At 39.7% G+C, this 16,024-nt stretch overlaps 1 protein-coding gene across 2 annotated transcripts in view; it reads right to left on the bottom strand.

Annotated features, from left to right (window-relative positions):
• Nucleotides 1–512: 512 nt before the first annotated feature.
• CSTF3 (cleavage stimulation factor subunit 3) overlaps nt 513–16,024 on the bottom strand; it is an 80,588-nt gene continuing 65,076 nt past the window's right edge. Inside the window, exons 11-21 of one of the 2 annotated variants that reach the window (XM_075545926.1) lie at nt 13,216–13,325; nt 12,816–12,932; nt 12,488–12,562; nt 10,679–10,822; nt 10,040–10,142; nt 7,061–7,130; nt 5,011–5,206; nt 2,442–2,595; nt 1,714–1,808; nt 1,556–1,616; nt 513–1,195 (exon numbers count right to left, since the gene is read on the bottom strand). In XM_075545926.1, coding sequence (XP_075402041.1) covers nt 993–1,195; nt 1,556–1,616; nt 1,714–1,808; nt 2,442–2,595; nt 5,011–5,206; nt 7,061–7,130; nt 10,040–10,142; nt 10,679–10,822; nt 12,488–12,562; nt 12,816–12,932; nt 13,216–13,325 — 1,328 coding nt within the window. In that variant the 3' untranslated portion in view covers nt 513–992. The remainder of the gene's footprint in view (nt 1,196–1,555; nt 1,617–1,713; nt 1,809–2,441; nt 2,596–5,010; nt 5,207–7,060; nt 7,131–10,039; nt 10,143–10,678; nt 10,823–12,487; nt 12,563–12,815; nt 12,933–13,215; nt 13,326–16,024) is intronic. The other variant, XM_075545927.1, reaches the window with a different exon arrangement.

The following is a 16,024-nucleotide window of genomic DNA, read 5'->3' as shown; positions in this document are numbered from 1 at the left end:
AGGTCAGCAGTTTGACCCCGCCTTTCTCTAGGGAGAAAGATGAGATTTGTTAGTCCTGCAGAGATGCACAGTGGGGGAAAGCCCCTGGGGCAGTGCTGAGCTGTCGTGGAGGGTTCCTCTCGACGGCAGCGGGTCGGGATTACGTGCGTGTGCTCGTTAGAGCACGTAGGACCTCCGCACAGCTGCCACACGGCGATGTGCAAACAGGGATGTGTGCTAAAGCTGACGCGTGAGTCTGCTTTAAAGATGCAAGATGACAATACGCCTCTCTGACTCCAGATTTAATCAAGGATTTCTAAAATATTTAATGTGCATCTGAATAATGGATCCCTCATTTCCATTTAGTACCAGGACAAGACCTTTGTACATAAATACAAATGAGGGGTCCTTGTATTATGATACTGGCTGGAAGGAATAAAGTAAGTGGCTACTGTAAATAAATTCTGAATAAAAGAAAGGCACGGCATTTTTATGAGATCTTTTTATTTTTTTAAAAGATCTGCTTTTAAAATTTTAAACTACAAAACAGATTCCTTACATTTCTGCCATAAATAAAACAAACACACAATAAGGCAGGACTCTACATAAGCAAACTGAGAACAACTTTTTTCAGAAAATGTGATAAAACGCTTTACAATCATAAGCCATACAGTTTTTAAAATAAAACTGTTGAAAACTCACAAATCTTCAAGAGGCACATACACAGACAGACACCCTTGACGAGGGAGCAGACTGCGGCTCTGCCCGCTTGGACTGTTCTCACGTTCGTGAAAACCTTGTTTTGTGGATTTGCGCTGAGGTCTGTTCCATACTCTAAAATTCACACAGGTTTGTTTGTTTCTCAAGAACCATATGATAGAGGCACCAATGACAATACGACTTTGTTTCAAAGATCCTTGTAACAAAGCGTTGTCTCATAAACATATGACTTAAGAGGCAAGAGAGGAATCCTGGGTCCGAGTGTTCTTGCAGAGGCGGGTTTTGAGCCTGCTTCACCGGATCCGCTTCTGCTGCCGTGCTCTGTAAATGTCATGAACAGGGGGGACAACGGCTCCCTTTTCTTCGTCTTCATCGGAATCCTCATTGGGCCTTTTGACAGCCTTCGTGAGGACAGCGTTATTTTCTACGGGGCCATTGCCCTCCACCGTCAGCTCCGGAGCGCCACCGGTAATGATCCTCACCGCTTCTTCCACAGCTGTGCAAACACAACAGGAAGGACTGCGTGAGGCTGTGGACAGTTCTGCTGTGAAGGAATCTGGGGGTCTAGTTGGTAAACTTGACAGTTCATTTCCAAGTCTGCTGTAGCAACAGACAGTCTAGTACACTTGCCCTCAATAATCAAAGGGAGAGTTTAATGATTTTCCTAAGCTAAATCTGATAGTGCATATCCTTAGGACTAGAAAAGCTTTTATGACATTTTACTTGATGGAGCGAAAATAGGAATAAGCCTCTTATCTGCCAAAGGCATTGGACTTCAGTGGCAAAGAATAAGTCTTTCCTCCCTGCGAGCCAGTGATGTGAATTCCACCCCGAAGATGGAATTTTTAGTACTTACTATTTGGTATCTTGCATCTTCGGAAAATTTCCATCAGTTCATCCACTTGGACAAAAGGACCCTGTTTTGATATAAATACATTTTAATCCCTCCTTGTCTGACAAGTTAAAGTAGCAGACATTTATATTTCTCAATGCTAGAGACACTAGTGAACCAACCTGGAAACAGATGGGAGGAGGGAGGAGCTTCATTAGGACCACTGCTGCCGGTGGTACTGGGAACACTCCACCAGGGACCGGATGTAGGCCTGGAGCTGTGACAGAGGGGGGCGGGGAGGTACCGAGTCACTGGGGACAGATAGGCTTCTGTTCGTGTAAACTGTACAGTCTGGCACATAGATGCCTTCCATGTCTACATTATTTTGCTTACCTGCTTCATCCAAATTCGAGTGGGTGACATAGTAAAAGCAGCCTCCACCATATGGCCACAGGGGTGAAGCAGACAAGTTACTTTGCATAAGACAATCCAGTGGTGGAACTAAAGCCAATTTTTGTCATAGACTATTTCTGAGCCCATGTCATCTGTTCAGTAAGCCTGTCTAAAGTTATTCAACCAATACATTTAATTTTTAGGGTCTTGGTCAAAGTGGATCCAGGGGGCTACAGTGCATTAGTAAATCTGAAGGAAGTTCAGCTCTATTGGCAATATACGTAGCAGCATTTGTGGAAACTTTTAAGGGGAACTGCTAAATCGGTTACCAGATCTGGATCACTGAACTTAAGAGGTTTTTAGTTCATCTCAGTTCAAAGATCACAGTCAAGCCAATTGTCATATTGATCCAAGGTCTAATAATTAACCTGCTATGAAAAGGTCATGTTACTTTGCTCCACACCACTGGATTTCAATCAACTTAGTCTCGGTTGCTAGGTCAGAATGCATGACTTACGTGCTAAATGTCGCGGCTGAAACGGAATCATCTGCTGAGTGTCTGGCTTAGGGTATTCAGGTTTTCTGTCCACTTCATCTTTCAGAACAGGCACGATGGAGGGAGCTACAACTGGGTCTGGAATTATAGCTGCTAGTTTAGCACGGGAGACATCCTAAAAATGCCAAACAGAAGAATCCCAAATTTCAAAAGGGGTCTAAAATGTGCAATTCTACAATCTTGTGATAGGGTGTGAATACAAGGATTACAATACAGCAAGAACATGGACAGGCATAAGCAAGAATTTTAATGATAGTAAAGATGGCTAAAGATTCAGCAAGAAAAGCTCTAAAGACGGCAAAGACTTACAAATCATTGGCCAACTGTTCTACAGTCCTCCCCCAAAGCCAGCTAAGACCCAGTGTGGCCAGTGAGAACATTCAGAGGGTAAGTACAAGAGTGAGTGGGTCAAGCCATAAAGCTATATGCACTGAGTAGAGAGTGGAGTAATTTGGAAGAAAAACTCCAAATTTAGGCATTCTTCCATTAGCTTTCAGTTTCTTTAAATAAGAATCTGGCGTGAGTGGGGTCCTAGTCCACAAAAGTGAAAACACGATTAATCTTCCGTTACCTTAGTCAAAATGATTTTGCTACTTTAGGTGAATTCTAAATTACTGTCAGGGGAAAAGGAACAATTTATGGAATATCCACTATAAAGTACTTCTAACTCCTCCCCTCTTTGATGAGGTAAATAGTAGCATCTCCACTTTATAGAACTTCTGAAGCCCAAAGAGCTTCTGATTTTTCCACAGTCACGTACCTAGTAAGTAGAAGATTGGAACTCAGCCCCCTCTGACCTTGCTCAAGTCCCATACATGGTATTCTTAGCAATGCTTTGCCAGGGCTGGAACAATTCTCTAGAGGCTACACCAAACTCGCTGCCATCGAGTCAATGCTGACTCACAGCAACCCTCTCGGACAGGGTAGAAATTCCCCTGTGAGTTTCCAAGATGGACTATTTTACAGGAGTAGAAAACCTCACCTTTCTCCTGAGGAGCGCCGGTAGTTTCACCCAATGCATAGCCAACTATGCCAACAGGGAGGCTTTGGACCCACGGCAGGGAGAGCTCTATCAAACATTTGACAGAGGTCTACTCCCAGAAGACCTCTTCTGGGATTGTCTAGGCAACCCAGTGCCCACCTGCCTACAGAAGAGCCCCTGTGCCAGCAGCAGGGAGCATCTCACCTTTCAGCATTCCCTCCAAGGCAGTGGGTGCAGCCGGCTGCTATAAGAGCTGGTCTAACTGCAGGCCTATTGGGGAATGCCTTTTCTCTGTTTCCCTCCCATGCTTATTTTGTACCTGTCTACAATGACTATACGTACAAATTGGAATGCAAGTATTTTTATGTCATTTCCACTTTGATTCATCTAAAAAACACCGAAATAGATTTTTCAAACAATTGGACAAAGTAGTGTTAAAATGCCATTCACTTTTCACAAAAAAACAGAAACTGCTCATCCCTGAGGGCCAGCCCTCTTGGTTCTGAGTGGGAATTGGGGACTGCCACATAGCTGGTCTGTGTTGATGAAAAGCTCAATTATGGGTAGTTTGTCTTCAAACATTTAAAACTGGTTCAGACACAAAGCAAAGTCCAGGCCATGTGATGACAGGATTGTCCTAATGCTGTTTGGTCCAAAGGTCCACCTGAGACACATGTGTATCTGAGTTCCCTGTGTTTCCATCTTGGTTGGTTTGGTTCACACAACAAAGAAAAATCAATACATGATAGAATGAAGGTTTTCTCAGCAAGGGCTATTTCTAAGGCTGCAAAATCATGAATCTGCCCTCTAGGCCTAGACTCACAGCCCTCAAGGAACTGTATACAATGGACAAGCTTTCCGAATCTTCATCATTAGATGCATACACGATACATAGCAGGAGCTACACTTGGTTTAAGATGGCCAATTCACCCACGTTACAGGAAAGACTAGTAAAGAAATGTAATATCTAAGATGTTCAGATTTTTTGTTTCACTTCCTTTTTTCCACTGCTACTCACACCCACCCCATAAGAATCAAGAAAATGACAATTATAGGGCAAGAATAAAAGCATTTATTAACTTTCATTCCCTCATTGTTTAGCTACTTTTGATATTTAATGTTTCAAAAACAAAGGAGAAGCCCTTGCCTTCTACAAATCCGTTCTAAAAGAGGGTTCCAAAAAGTTCATAGGAGAATTCCACGATTTTTTCATTCAATTTTCCAATTTTTTTGTTTCCCCATACAACTGGGAGCCCTGGTAGCTTAGTGGTTACATGTTAGGCCACCAACCACAGGTCAGCCAGCAGTTCCAAACCGCCAGTCACTCCAAGGGAGAAAGAGGCTTTTACTCTTCAAGGAGCTCCGTCTCAGAAACCCACAGGGGCAGTTTTAGTCTGGCCCACACGGTTGCTATGATTTGAAATCAGTCGATGGCAGTGAGATTGACTCATACAACGAGATTAAGTTTTGCTCTAGGTTGCAGGCTCTACATGAACTACTTGAGAACACTAAGTGTAAGGACCTCACACCTGGCTGTTAAGTACGTACCTTATAGCCCAGTGCTTTGAGTTCACTGGCAGAGCAGGGATACAAGTCCATGAACTTGTATCTGTCTACCAGTAGAGCTGTTTCTTTGCCTTCATATTCTTCCTTGAATGCTGTAAACCGTCTTTTCTCCACCTTGAGAATACTAGCCAGATCACCAATATTACTTTCAAAAGACAGAAACCTGGCCCAGATTTCTCTGTAAGAAAATAAACAGAGTATATATTCAGTGATTCTAGATTAGGGGTGAGGGCCCACAAAAAAACCTTTAAGGTCCTTTTTATTTTAATTCTAGAAGCTTTTGTTAAAAAGATTTCCAAACCTTGGAACATTATATAATAAACGATACCATTATCTAGACTGAGTAATTGTTAAAAGTTTGCCATATTTGTGTCATCTCCCTTTTGCTGAAATATTTTAAAGTGAACTATAAACATCCTAATACTTCACCTTGAATACTACTTCAGTATTTAAGCGGCACTTCTCATTAAAATTTTATTTAGCAAAGCTACACATCTCTCTGGGTCAGGAAGGGACATGAGCGAGGGTAAACTCTGGGTAGGAGACTTGGAAAAGGAACCAAAGCAGCTTTCCAATTTTTCCAGGATAACAGGTTCAAAGGAGTCCTGGTGGTGTAGTGGGGTTATACGTTGGGCTGTTAACCACTAGGTCAACAGTTCGAAACCAACAGCTGCTCTTGAGGAGAAAGATGAGGCTTTCTACCCCATGAAGATTTATAGTCTTAGAAATCCACCGAGTGAGTACTACTCTGTCCTGCAGGGTCATTATGAGTCGGAATTGGGTCAGTGGCACTGAGCTGTTCGTTCTGGAATGTGGCTGCATCATCTGGGTTAGTGGAGGGGCGGGAAGGTCCAGTCTGAGGGCTGGATAAGGCCTGTACAATCACCAAGACCAGGTCACAACTCCAAAGCATCAATTAAATGTTTGATCACCTGTAGTAGGCTAATGTTTAAGTTGATAATTTTGTATAGCCCAGGAATTATGTTAAAAATAGCCAGTGGCAAAAAAAAAAAAATCCCACCCCTGGTTTAGTGGTTTGAGTTATAGGATGCATTCTTTACCCAATAATATATGGATAAAAACATTTAAAAATCTGTTATACTTGCCCTCTATTATATTACTCGTCAAGCTAACAATATAAGCACTGATGAATCCTCATCTGTTTCATAAGCATTGTCACTCAGTGAGAAACAAGGAGTGGAAAGGCTATGAAATCTGCCCGAGGCCTACGAGGTTGAGCCAGCATCTGAGCCCATAACTGTTCACCCTGTGCCTTCACAATGTCTCCCTGTCTGACCAAACCATAAACTAAGGTCATAAAATAAAGTCAAACTTTAATCAGTTAAACATACTGAGTCAGTGCTGACTCATAGTGACCCCTCTGAAGGTTTCTGAGACTGTCACTGTTGATGGGAGTAGAAAGCCCGATCTTTCTCCCTCGGAGCTGCTGGTGCATTCGAACTGCTGACCATGCAGGTCACAACCCAATGCGTAACCACTACAGGCCTCTGAGACTTAAGTAAGGGAAGGTAAAAATGCTCTTGAGTAAGGAAGGTAAAAGTTTCAGAACTCTTATAAATTGTTCATATAAGTTTCTAGGAATTGTAACTAGAAGGATTTATTAAATAATAAATTGCTATAGTATCTGTCAAAACCATTTGAATTACTATTCAAAATATAAAAAATAATCCTACAAGCTGATACCAAGGGCTCAATAGAAAGTAAATGTCTAGAAAAGAACGAAGGCAACATAGGTACAAATTCGCCTGATGCAAGTGATGTATGGCTTGTAACCAGAGTTGTAAGGGTCCCCAGTAAAATGATCTTTTAATAAAAAATGATAATCACACGGGTATGGAAATATTGCAAGTTGATATTTTTTAAGTAAGTCTCAAGCCAAGAGTAATTTCTCTTGAATGCCGTACTCAGACATTCATCCCACAGACCAATCTCAGAGATGAATGTGTGAAGCTATATGGTAGATCACAACCCAGTGGTAAAGCCGGAGCTGACAAGTCTCCAGAGTGCTTACCCAGACTTCTCAGGAGGAAGGCTTCCGGAGGTTAAAACTCGTTCAAACAAAACTCGGGTATTGTTGTCCTCTAGGATATTAAAAGTAATTGAAAACATTAAAAACAAGTTCATGTTTACAATTCAACAATGTGTTTGCACATGCACTATCTCGCTTAATCTGATTAGGAAGTCTATGCAGAAAGGTAACGACTACCACAGCCAATTTTTCTAGATGAGGAAATTGAGATGAAAAAGATTTAGTTTTTGACCTGGGCCTGCTATCGAATAACGACTGTGAAGAGACTCAGAGACTTTTTCTTTCTCGTTCAGTCTGCACTTTTTGATGAGGGAAAATACTCTATCGCAGCGGCTCACATTTGCCAGTCGCTGTGGCCGAGCGCTTAAGTGCTCAGCTGCTTGGTGGAAGGCCGCTGTGTGAGTCTACCAGGCACATCACAGGCAAAGCCGTCTTCTCCACAGCTTCATCGCCTTGGAACCCCCGCGGCCATTCTGTCCTCACACATCACTGTGAGTCGGAATGAACTCCAGGAAGTGAGGTTTTTGTTTTGTTTTATTCTACTTGCCTTGAAAAATTATAAATCTGCTCACATCATAATTGTCAAACTCTTGATATTTTTACAATGGATTGAATACGAAGGAGGAAAGCTCAAATTAGATAAGTTGAGTCTTGTCTTTGGAAGCCCTGGGCCCATGTATCCTCAACTACTCTAACTTCTTATACAAACATTATTAAAAAAAAAAGATCATATCTAGGGTGCCTGCTAGGTAAATATGCAAGTAGAAAATGAATTAAGAATGGTGGCGAGAGATGGATAAGTCTTAAAAGTCCTGGGAGGTTTTCTTGTAGCTGGAATTGAGAAAATAACACTTCTTACTAAACTCAAAGAGATTTGTGTAAATTTAGGAAGCTAAAATGGATTGACTTATACCCTAAAAATGGATGAACTTAACATGTATAAATTATATATAAATAAATAACTAGATATAGAGCAAAATTTATTATGTAGAAAACAGAGAAAAGAATCCAATGAGTGACTGGATTTCATTGACTCAAGGTACTGATTCAGTTTTATGATATACACAAATTAACCCAAGAAGATGGCATGATATTCACAGATTTAACATCAGTTTCACATACTGTACTTTAAAAAATCATAAGTAAAACTTACATCTTTATGCCTTTTGGTTTATCCCAAGTTTAGCTTCAGACATAATTTTTGGCATTCCACATAATTTTTCCATTGCTGGTGTATATGCTACCTACACTCTCTGCCTATCTGGTTCACTGGCTATCCTACTTGGCTAACTATTGTTCATTTGCCAAGATATAGTCCATGTTCCCTTTTTTATGACACCCTCTAGAACAACACTGTCCAATGGAATTGTAAGAGAAGCCGCATATGGAATGTAAACTTTTTTGCTGGCTACATTTAAGAATAAAATTTAAAAGTTTAATAGACTGTGTAATATGTCCAAATTATTTAATATCAGCATTTCAATTAGCTTCTTTAAAAAAATAAGTCTTTGGAATCTAGAATGCAATTTAACGTATATCACATGTCAACTTGGACTGGCCCGCCCCAAGCGCTCCATACTCCAGTTGCGACCGTGACTGTACTGCACCGCACTAGCACTTCATGATACACCCTTTACTGTGCGCCCAAAGCACTCGACTGAGGGCTTGATGGCAATATTCAGCACATCCTCCCATGGTGATGATCATCATTAATAGTTAACAATTATGGAATATTGATTACATTCCATGAGTTAAACACATTCAAAAACTAATTTATCTCTACAATTCTTTGAGATAGATACTCTATTGAAGACCACTCTGTAGACCATTCTTAGGATTACACAGCTAGTCTGCCTAACTCAGATATCATGCTATAATGAACACTAAATGATGGTACAATTCTATGTACACATCTGATATCCTCATCAGACAGAGGGTAGAATGGAACCTATTCACCTGTACCCCCCTATCTTAGTAACCGGAAGGTACAGGATAAATGAGGCTGGAGGGGTGAATGCATAAAAAAGGAACTCTCTAGGCTAATTATTGATTTTAGAAAATAAAGCTGACATCAAATATAATTAGCAGAATATCAGTACAAGTAGGCATACTAGTAGCTGCTCTAAAATAATCAAATTGGTGGGGAATATTGATTTAATATTTTAAATTTCTCATGCCCTACTATCTCACTTTTTGAAGTTAAGCCTTTTTCCAGAGTGTAGAGTCACTAAGCTGAAATACAAAACCACATTTTTTAAGTTTCATTCTTTTATACTATTTAAGTATACAGAATGCTATATTTTCCTGAAGCACTATCAAAATCATTGACACACTTTTGATATCTAATTCAATCATCTTTTCCATGGCACATAATTGTGTACCTTTCACTAAATCAACATTGACACCAGATCATTGGTGAAGAAATTATCTTTCCCCGACTCTGGGTAGCTAGACTAAATTATACATATAATGTCTATATTAATGACTTAGCATGGTTCCTGATAGAGTAGGAGCTCAATAAAGGAATTCTTATTAAAACAGAATAAAGAAGCTAACATAGTGTTTCTTTTAAAAATACTTTCCCAAGTAGCTCACAAGCATTTTCTTTACTCCATAGCTATTTTTCAGTTTCGGTGGCTAGAGACTGTTGTTGTGTTTGTCCACCTCGGGGGGAGGAGTGTGCTGTGCCAGGAGCCAGCAGAGATGGACATGAACTCTGAGTCTCACTGCTGATGGATGATGTAGGAAAGCTTGTTCTTCAGAGTCAGGAAACATCTACGTGAACGCAGTGTAAAGTGTGGTTGCTAGGCCACAATATTTCTTGGGTGCCTACCAAGTGTTCCACGCTGGTGTGATAACAGCGTGAAACATTTGAGAAGGAAAAAAACTCAGCTATATAATTTAAGAGAATTATATTAACACAATATTAAGTAACTGTTCTAGATTTTAGTGTCTACTTACCATTAAGGTGAGAGAGATAATCAATATAGGCCAGGACATATTCTGGAATGTCTCCATATTTCTTGAGCCCTAGCTCAAAAATCTTAAAGGCCACAGATTTGTCCTAGAAGTAAAAAGAGTAAATATTGATGTCAATGATAGGCTACATAGTAATTACAGTGAATTAAAACCAAATTAAGTAAACTAAGCTAAAATTAAAAACTATTCAGGGCTTAGTGGTTTCCAGGAGTGGGTTGGAGGGGGGGGAAGTGAATTATTATTTAATAGGAACTTAGTTTTTATTAATTGTGATGGAAAAATTTGGAAATGGATAGATAAGGATGAGCTACGTAATACTTAACATTGCTGAATTGTAACCATTAAATTGGTTGTAATGTGAAATGTTATGTATTTGATATATATATTTTACCACTATTAAAAAATATTCACGAGGGTTAAAAATATGGAGTTTATATAGGCAAACATTAGCAGCCATTGAGGATGTGAAGTACCATATAATTTCACATAGACACTGAGATTTTTCTTTACAAAAGGGAAGAATAAAGTCTAAGGACAAACTAGACTAACTTTTCATTTAAGCAGTGTATCTCAGATGAAGAAAGTGATTTACGTTATTTGTGTTTGTGTCTCAGTATTTACCTTACTGCAGTAATACTCCATGAGTGCTGCAGTAACATAGACATGGTGGCGGGTTCGGGGGTCTTCTCTTGCTTTTTTAAATATCATTCGTCCAGATTTTATCCCTTCTGCTCTTCTCGCAAATTTCATATATTGGATATACACCTGTGCAAACAGTGATCACTTTTCACCTGTGTGGAGTCTATCTATTAGACAGAATATGATCTTTCTTGCAGTTCAAGCAGGCTTACTTTATTACTACACTCTAAGAAAGCAATCTTGAATCCCCAAGAAATTAGAAAATAGGAGTGCCTGGTTTAGAGTCACTCTGGAGGTAAGGTTATGGGCAAATTAGTTTTTTGTTGTTTTATTTTTTATTGAACTATGATTTATATAATATTCACCATTTTAAGTATATACTTCATTGTTAATTTGCATTTATTTAAACAGAGTAGGTATCGCCACTGGCTAATTCTAAAACACAAAAAAATAAATTCAAAGGAGAAAAAAATACTGGAAAACTCTCGACTAATAAATGCCAACATCTAGAAAGCTCAATGTTTTATTCAATGAAAGCATGTTTAACAATACAGGTTTTACTTCACATTTTCTTGGTGTCCTGTTTAAAAGCCCACAGAGGTGACATCATAGGAGCCCTGCTGGTGTAGTGATTATGCTGTGGGCTGCAATCCACATGGTGGGCAGTGTGAAACCACCAGCAGCTCTCTGGAGGAGAAAGACTGGGCTTTCTGCTCCCGTGAACAGTTACAGTCTCAGGAACCCACAGGAGTTGCTATGCGTCAGCATTGACTGGATGGCCGTGAGAGAAGACTACATAATATAATTTTCTGATTCATTATTTATTTGACTAACAAACTACTTATGAGCTGTATTACACGCAGTACCTATAGAGTGTCCAAAACAAGAAGAGCCTGCAAGTTCCTAGAGGATAACACTCATCTTGGTCTGCCCAGAGCTGCCAAGATTTTAAAATCTAACATCCCGTTTCCCAGAAAACTCCAACATTTTGTGAAAATCAGGACAGTTGATGTGGTGGTAGTGATATAATTTCATGTCAACTTGAGGATATTAAGAATGAATGCAATTGCTCTTTGATAATAAAGCTCTCTCTTATACCTATATGAGCATCTCTGGTCAACCTGGACTAACACAAATTATGATTCTAACTATCAGTTATTTGAGGAAGAGGTGTTTTTTGTTTTCAATTTGTTAGTCTATTGCTGGAGAAATAGCATCGTAGACAACACAAAACTATTTGCTGAACCAATGAGACAAATAATACATTAAGTAGAATCCCAATCGAAACAGGAAAAACCCCGGGTCGCTCTAAATGGCCTGGAGAGGATCTGGAGTCCACCTGTTGGTCTGCCCCCTCCGACTGAGGGCAGCACTGCACTTCGCAGGCACTCGGCGCTGACAAGCACACGATGGAGCAGAAGGCAGGGTAAAGAGAGTTCCTGTCTAGTCCTTCTGAGATGCTGGTTTCTCCTGTCCCCATTTATTTACAAAAAAATATGTATTAGACAACAATTATGTGGTGAAAAGTGGATTAAAAAAGAAAAGTCCAGCAGGAAACAGATCAACAATTACCCAGGGTTTCAGGACAAAAGTGGTCACTCTTATATGCCACCTGAGGGCTTCAGCAGCGGGTGATGATGGAGCGGATTTGTATTGCAATTGTGATGGTGCTCACATGACTTATAAAGAATCACAGAACTGTACACCAACAGGAGTGACTTTTACTGAATGGAACTCAACTGTTTAAAAGTCTGACTGTAAAGGTAGGGAAGACTCTAAAAGGCTACTCACCAAGGTAGGGTCAATATCTTCAATTGCCAGAAGTCTGTTATATATACTGTGAACCTTCTCATACTTCATGCGACTCTAAAGTGGTAGAGAAGGATGGAAGAGAAATAGGCTCACAAACAAGCAGGACTGGAGCTGTAGGAATGCAGAGTCTGCGCTCCACAAAGGCTCCTGCTGCGAGCATAATTATAGCACCGCTGAGCCCTCATCAGTACTCAGTCTGCATTATCTCTAATGCACACAATATGCCTGGTTCAGAAGCAGCCAGAAACTAAATTCACTCCTGTGTTAAAATAACGAATTGTAAATAAGTTAAAGACATTGCACTCACCTCTTCATAATCTGCATATGCAAAATAGAGCAGCATATTCTTCTTTAGTAAAGTGCTAATGGCTCTTTCATAGATGTTAGCAGCTTCATCACTAAACAATTTGGCATTATTCATATCCTAGGAGAAAAAAATTTAAGGAAAGCACTACCTCAGTTATTTCAATATAGTTGCAAGGAAAGATAATAAAATTACATCTATTGTATTTGTTGATGTGTATCTGAGATATGTTAAGTTTTGTATGTGTACATATTAATAAACATGCGAATTTCTTCTAAAATATTTCAAAGCTTTTTCCATTTTTTTGGCTTTTTCCATGATTTTAACTTCTATAAAAATCAATGATTCATCACTTTAAATCATTAAAAAATACCCACTCTTAAAGGGAAGAGGAAATACTTACCCCTTTCTCTGCCAGCAGTTTACTTGACTGCTCAAGATATTGTGCAGCTTCATACCAAATATCAGGGTGATGTCCCAGAACAAGCAGGCACTGTTCATATGCAAACATAACTAGAAGAAAACATTTACAAGCGACAGTTGAGTAAAATAAATATGGATTTGTAAAACGATCAGTAAAAATATTACAACTAAATGTTTAGCCACAGCAAGGTACTAAACAATGAGTGATGATCAGAAATGAGAACTAGTGATTTCTAGCACCACTATCTACCCTAGAATCCATCATTCATTAATACTGATTAAGAACCAACTATATGCTTGGGAATATAAAGGCACTATTGGATATAGCTATGAATAAGACTTCTGTACCCGAGAAGTCTACAGTACATGGCGAGACAAGAATAACAAAAGGGCTACACAGCATGACAGAGTTATAGCATACTCTTAAAACTTAAGAGCTACAGCACCCAAGACAATGTTCACTAAGGATCCACTATTTACAGTAAAGCCTAAATGAGACAAACAGGGTCAGATGAGAGAAACGTGGGACAGGAGGCAAGGACAGATACGGAATAGCATAGGCAAAGGAAGCAGTATTGAGGAATTGGGTGGGGGAATTCCCATGGGTCCTTGGAGGCTTAGAGTCATGCTTTGGTGGGACATTCTAGTTAATTGGCCTGATAACATTATGGATTGAACTTTTATCTCCCCAAATCTGTGTGCCTCACAAGCTTATGTTAATCAAAAAAGTATAGCCACAAAAAGAAAACAAAAATGATGGAAGCAGGGAAGGCACTGGAAAGAGTGCAAGAGTTAAAGTCCACAGAGAATCTGTCCTGCAACACTGTTGACCTCTGAAAAGATGCAGATAGATACCTAGGCTGAATGAATGGGTGTGGAGGGACAGTGGAAGTACACCCACAAATATTCTTAAGTTTGACACAGGATAGCTGTGTCTGAGAATTTACTTTTGTAGCAAATATATCCATGCAAGTGGTGGAATATACAGAGGCCAATATTATGCAAACTTCTTAGATATAACCAAATACCTTAAGGGAATGAGCCACTGAACTTGGAAGCTCAGGATTAGGTCTCAGGGGACATCAAGGTCAATTAGTATAACATGGTCCACAAAGACAGTATTCTACACCCTACTTTGGTGAGTAGCAACTGGGGGCTTAAAAGCTTGTGAGAAACCACTAGGTATTGCTCGGAGGAAAGAATAATGATGAAAACTGAAGACATAGGGAAGTAATTAGTTAATGGTAGATGGACCATGAGAACATAGGTCTTCATGATCCTGGAACCAGAACTAAATAGTGATGAGATACCACTACCAATTGCTCTGACAGGGATCATATTAACACGGAATAGAGTGGGAGAAAAGGGTAGAACAAAACTCAAAATCAAAAGAGACCATTCTTACTGATCAGAAAGAGACAGATGGGACACTGAGGCAATGGCCCTTAGTCACCCTATAGTTCTGGAACTGAACCTCTTCTACTATTGGAAGTAAAACAATTAAAGGAAGGATGGAAACAGGAAACACAGAGAGGATGTGAGATAAATTGCGTTATAGGGAGAGGACTGTAATCAATGAAATAAAATGTGTAGGAATTGTTGAATGTAAAACCGATGACCTGCTCTGTAAGTTTTCACCCAATTCACAATAAAATGTTTATGAAAAAAAAAACACCAAAAAGTGCTTTTTCAGTTTGAGCTTTGAAGTTTAGATTTTAAAAAGTTTTGCTACAAAAATAAAACCTTTATTAAACAAAAATATCAAAATGCAAAGCTATTGTTCCTCAATATATCCCCCGCCTACCTAGGTCTAAACGCTTCTGAAGGTGATTTTCCATCTCTTTAACGCTTCCCTGAAGAATTCTGTGATACATTGGTACAACTTTCCTGGCCTTTTGCTCACCAATGCAGTTTCAGTTTTCTTAAATCATCTTCCTAATAAGTTTCTATGGGAATATATATCAAGATTACTCCTTTGGAATTCTAAAACCAAACAAAGCCGGCCTTCCTCAACTTCTGAGCTGACCTCTCGGCCCTGAATTGAACTAGCTCAGCAGATCCCCTTGGAAGGCCCTGTGTTCCTTAAATCTTTTTCTCAAAGGCACCCTAACCAGACCAAAGGAGCCCTGGCGGCATCGTGGTTATGCACTGCTAGCTGCTAAGCCAGCTGTTCAAACCCACCAAGAAGCTCTGCATGAACAAAACTAGGGTTTCTTCTTTCCTACCGTGTTATAGTCTAAGACCCTTGAGGGGCAGTTCTATTCTGCCGTGCAGGGTTGCCAGGAGTTGGGATTGGCTTGAAGACATTGAGTTTGGAGGTTTGGAATTAGGCCAAGACAAGTGTATTACTGAGAAAATATATATGCCATCATCTACTGATCACAGAAACATACCTTAATAAATTTTGTTTGGAATCAACCAATGCAGGTATGAACCCTATTAACAAAACTCTTATTTACCCTCGTAAATCCTAACTTTCATGCCTGTAGATGCAGTCTCATTTAGGAATGGGCTTTCTGTTATATTAATGAAACAGGATTAGTGTAGGGTATATCTTAAGTATGCCTCTTCTGATATATAAAAGAGATTTAAACAAGCAAATGAGAAAAGCAGACATGGGGAAAAATAGAAGCCTAAGAGCAGAGGCTAAAGGAGACAGTGCTATCCTTCCAAAGCCAATAGAGAGAAAATACCCCTCTAGTGCTGGGTCAGTAAGGCCTGAGAAATCAGCCAGAGCAGCTAATGTCACAGGCCTCAGCAAAGAGAAGCAGTCCTACCCATCACATCAG

The sequence above is a fragment of the Tenrec ecaudatus genome, chromosome 4, assembly GCF_050624435.1.
Source record: "Tenrec ecaudatus isolate mTenEca1 chromosome 4, mTenEca1.hap1, whole genome shotgun sequence".
NCBI lineage: Eukaryota > Metazoa > Chordata > Mammalia > Afrosoricida > Tenrecidae > Tenrec > Tenrec ecaudatus.
The sequence above is the reverse complement of the archived record's forward strand: the minus strand, read 5'-3'. Positions and strand labels throughout refer to the sequence as shown.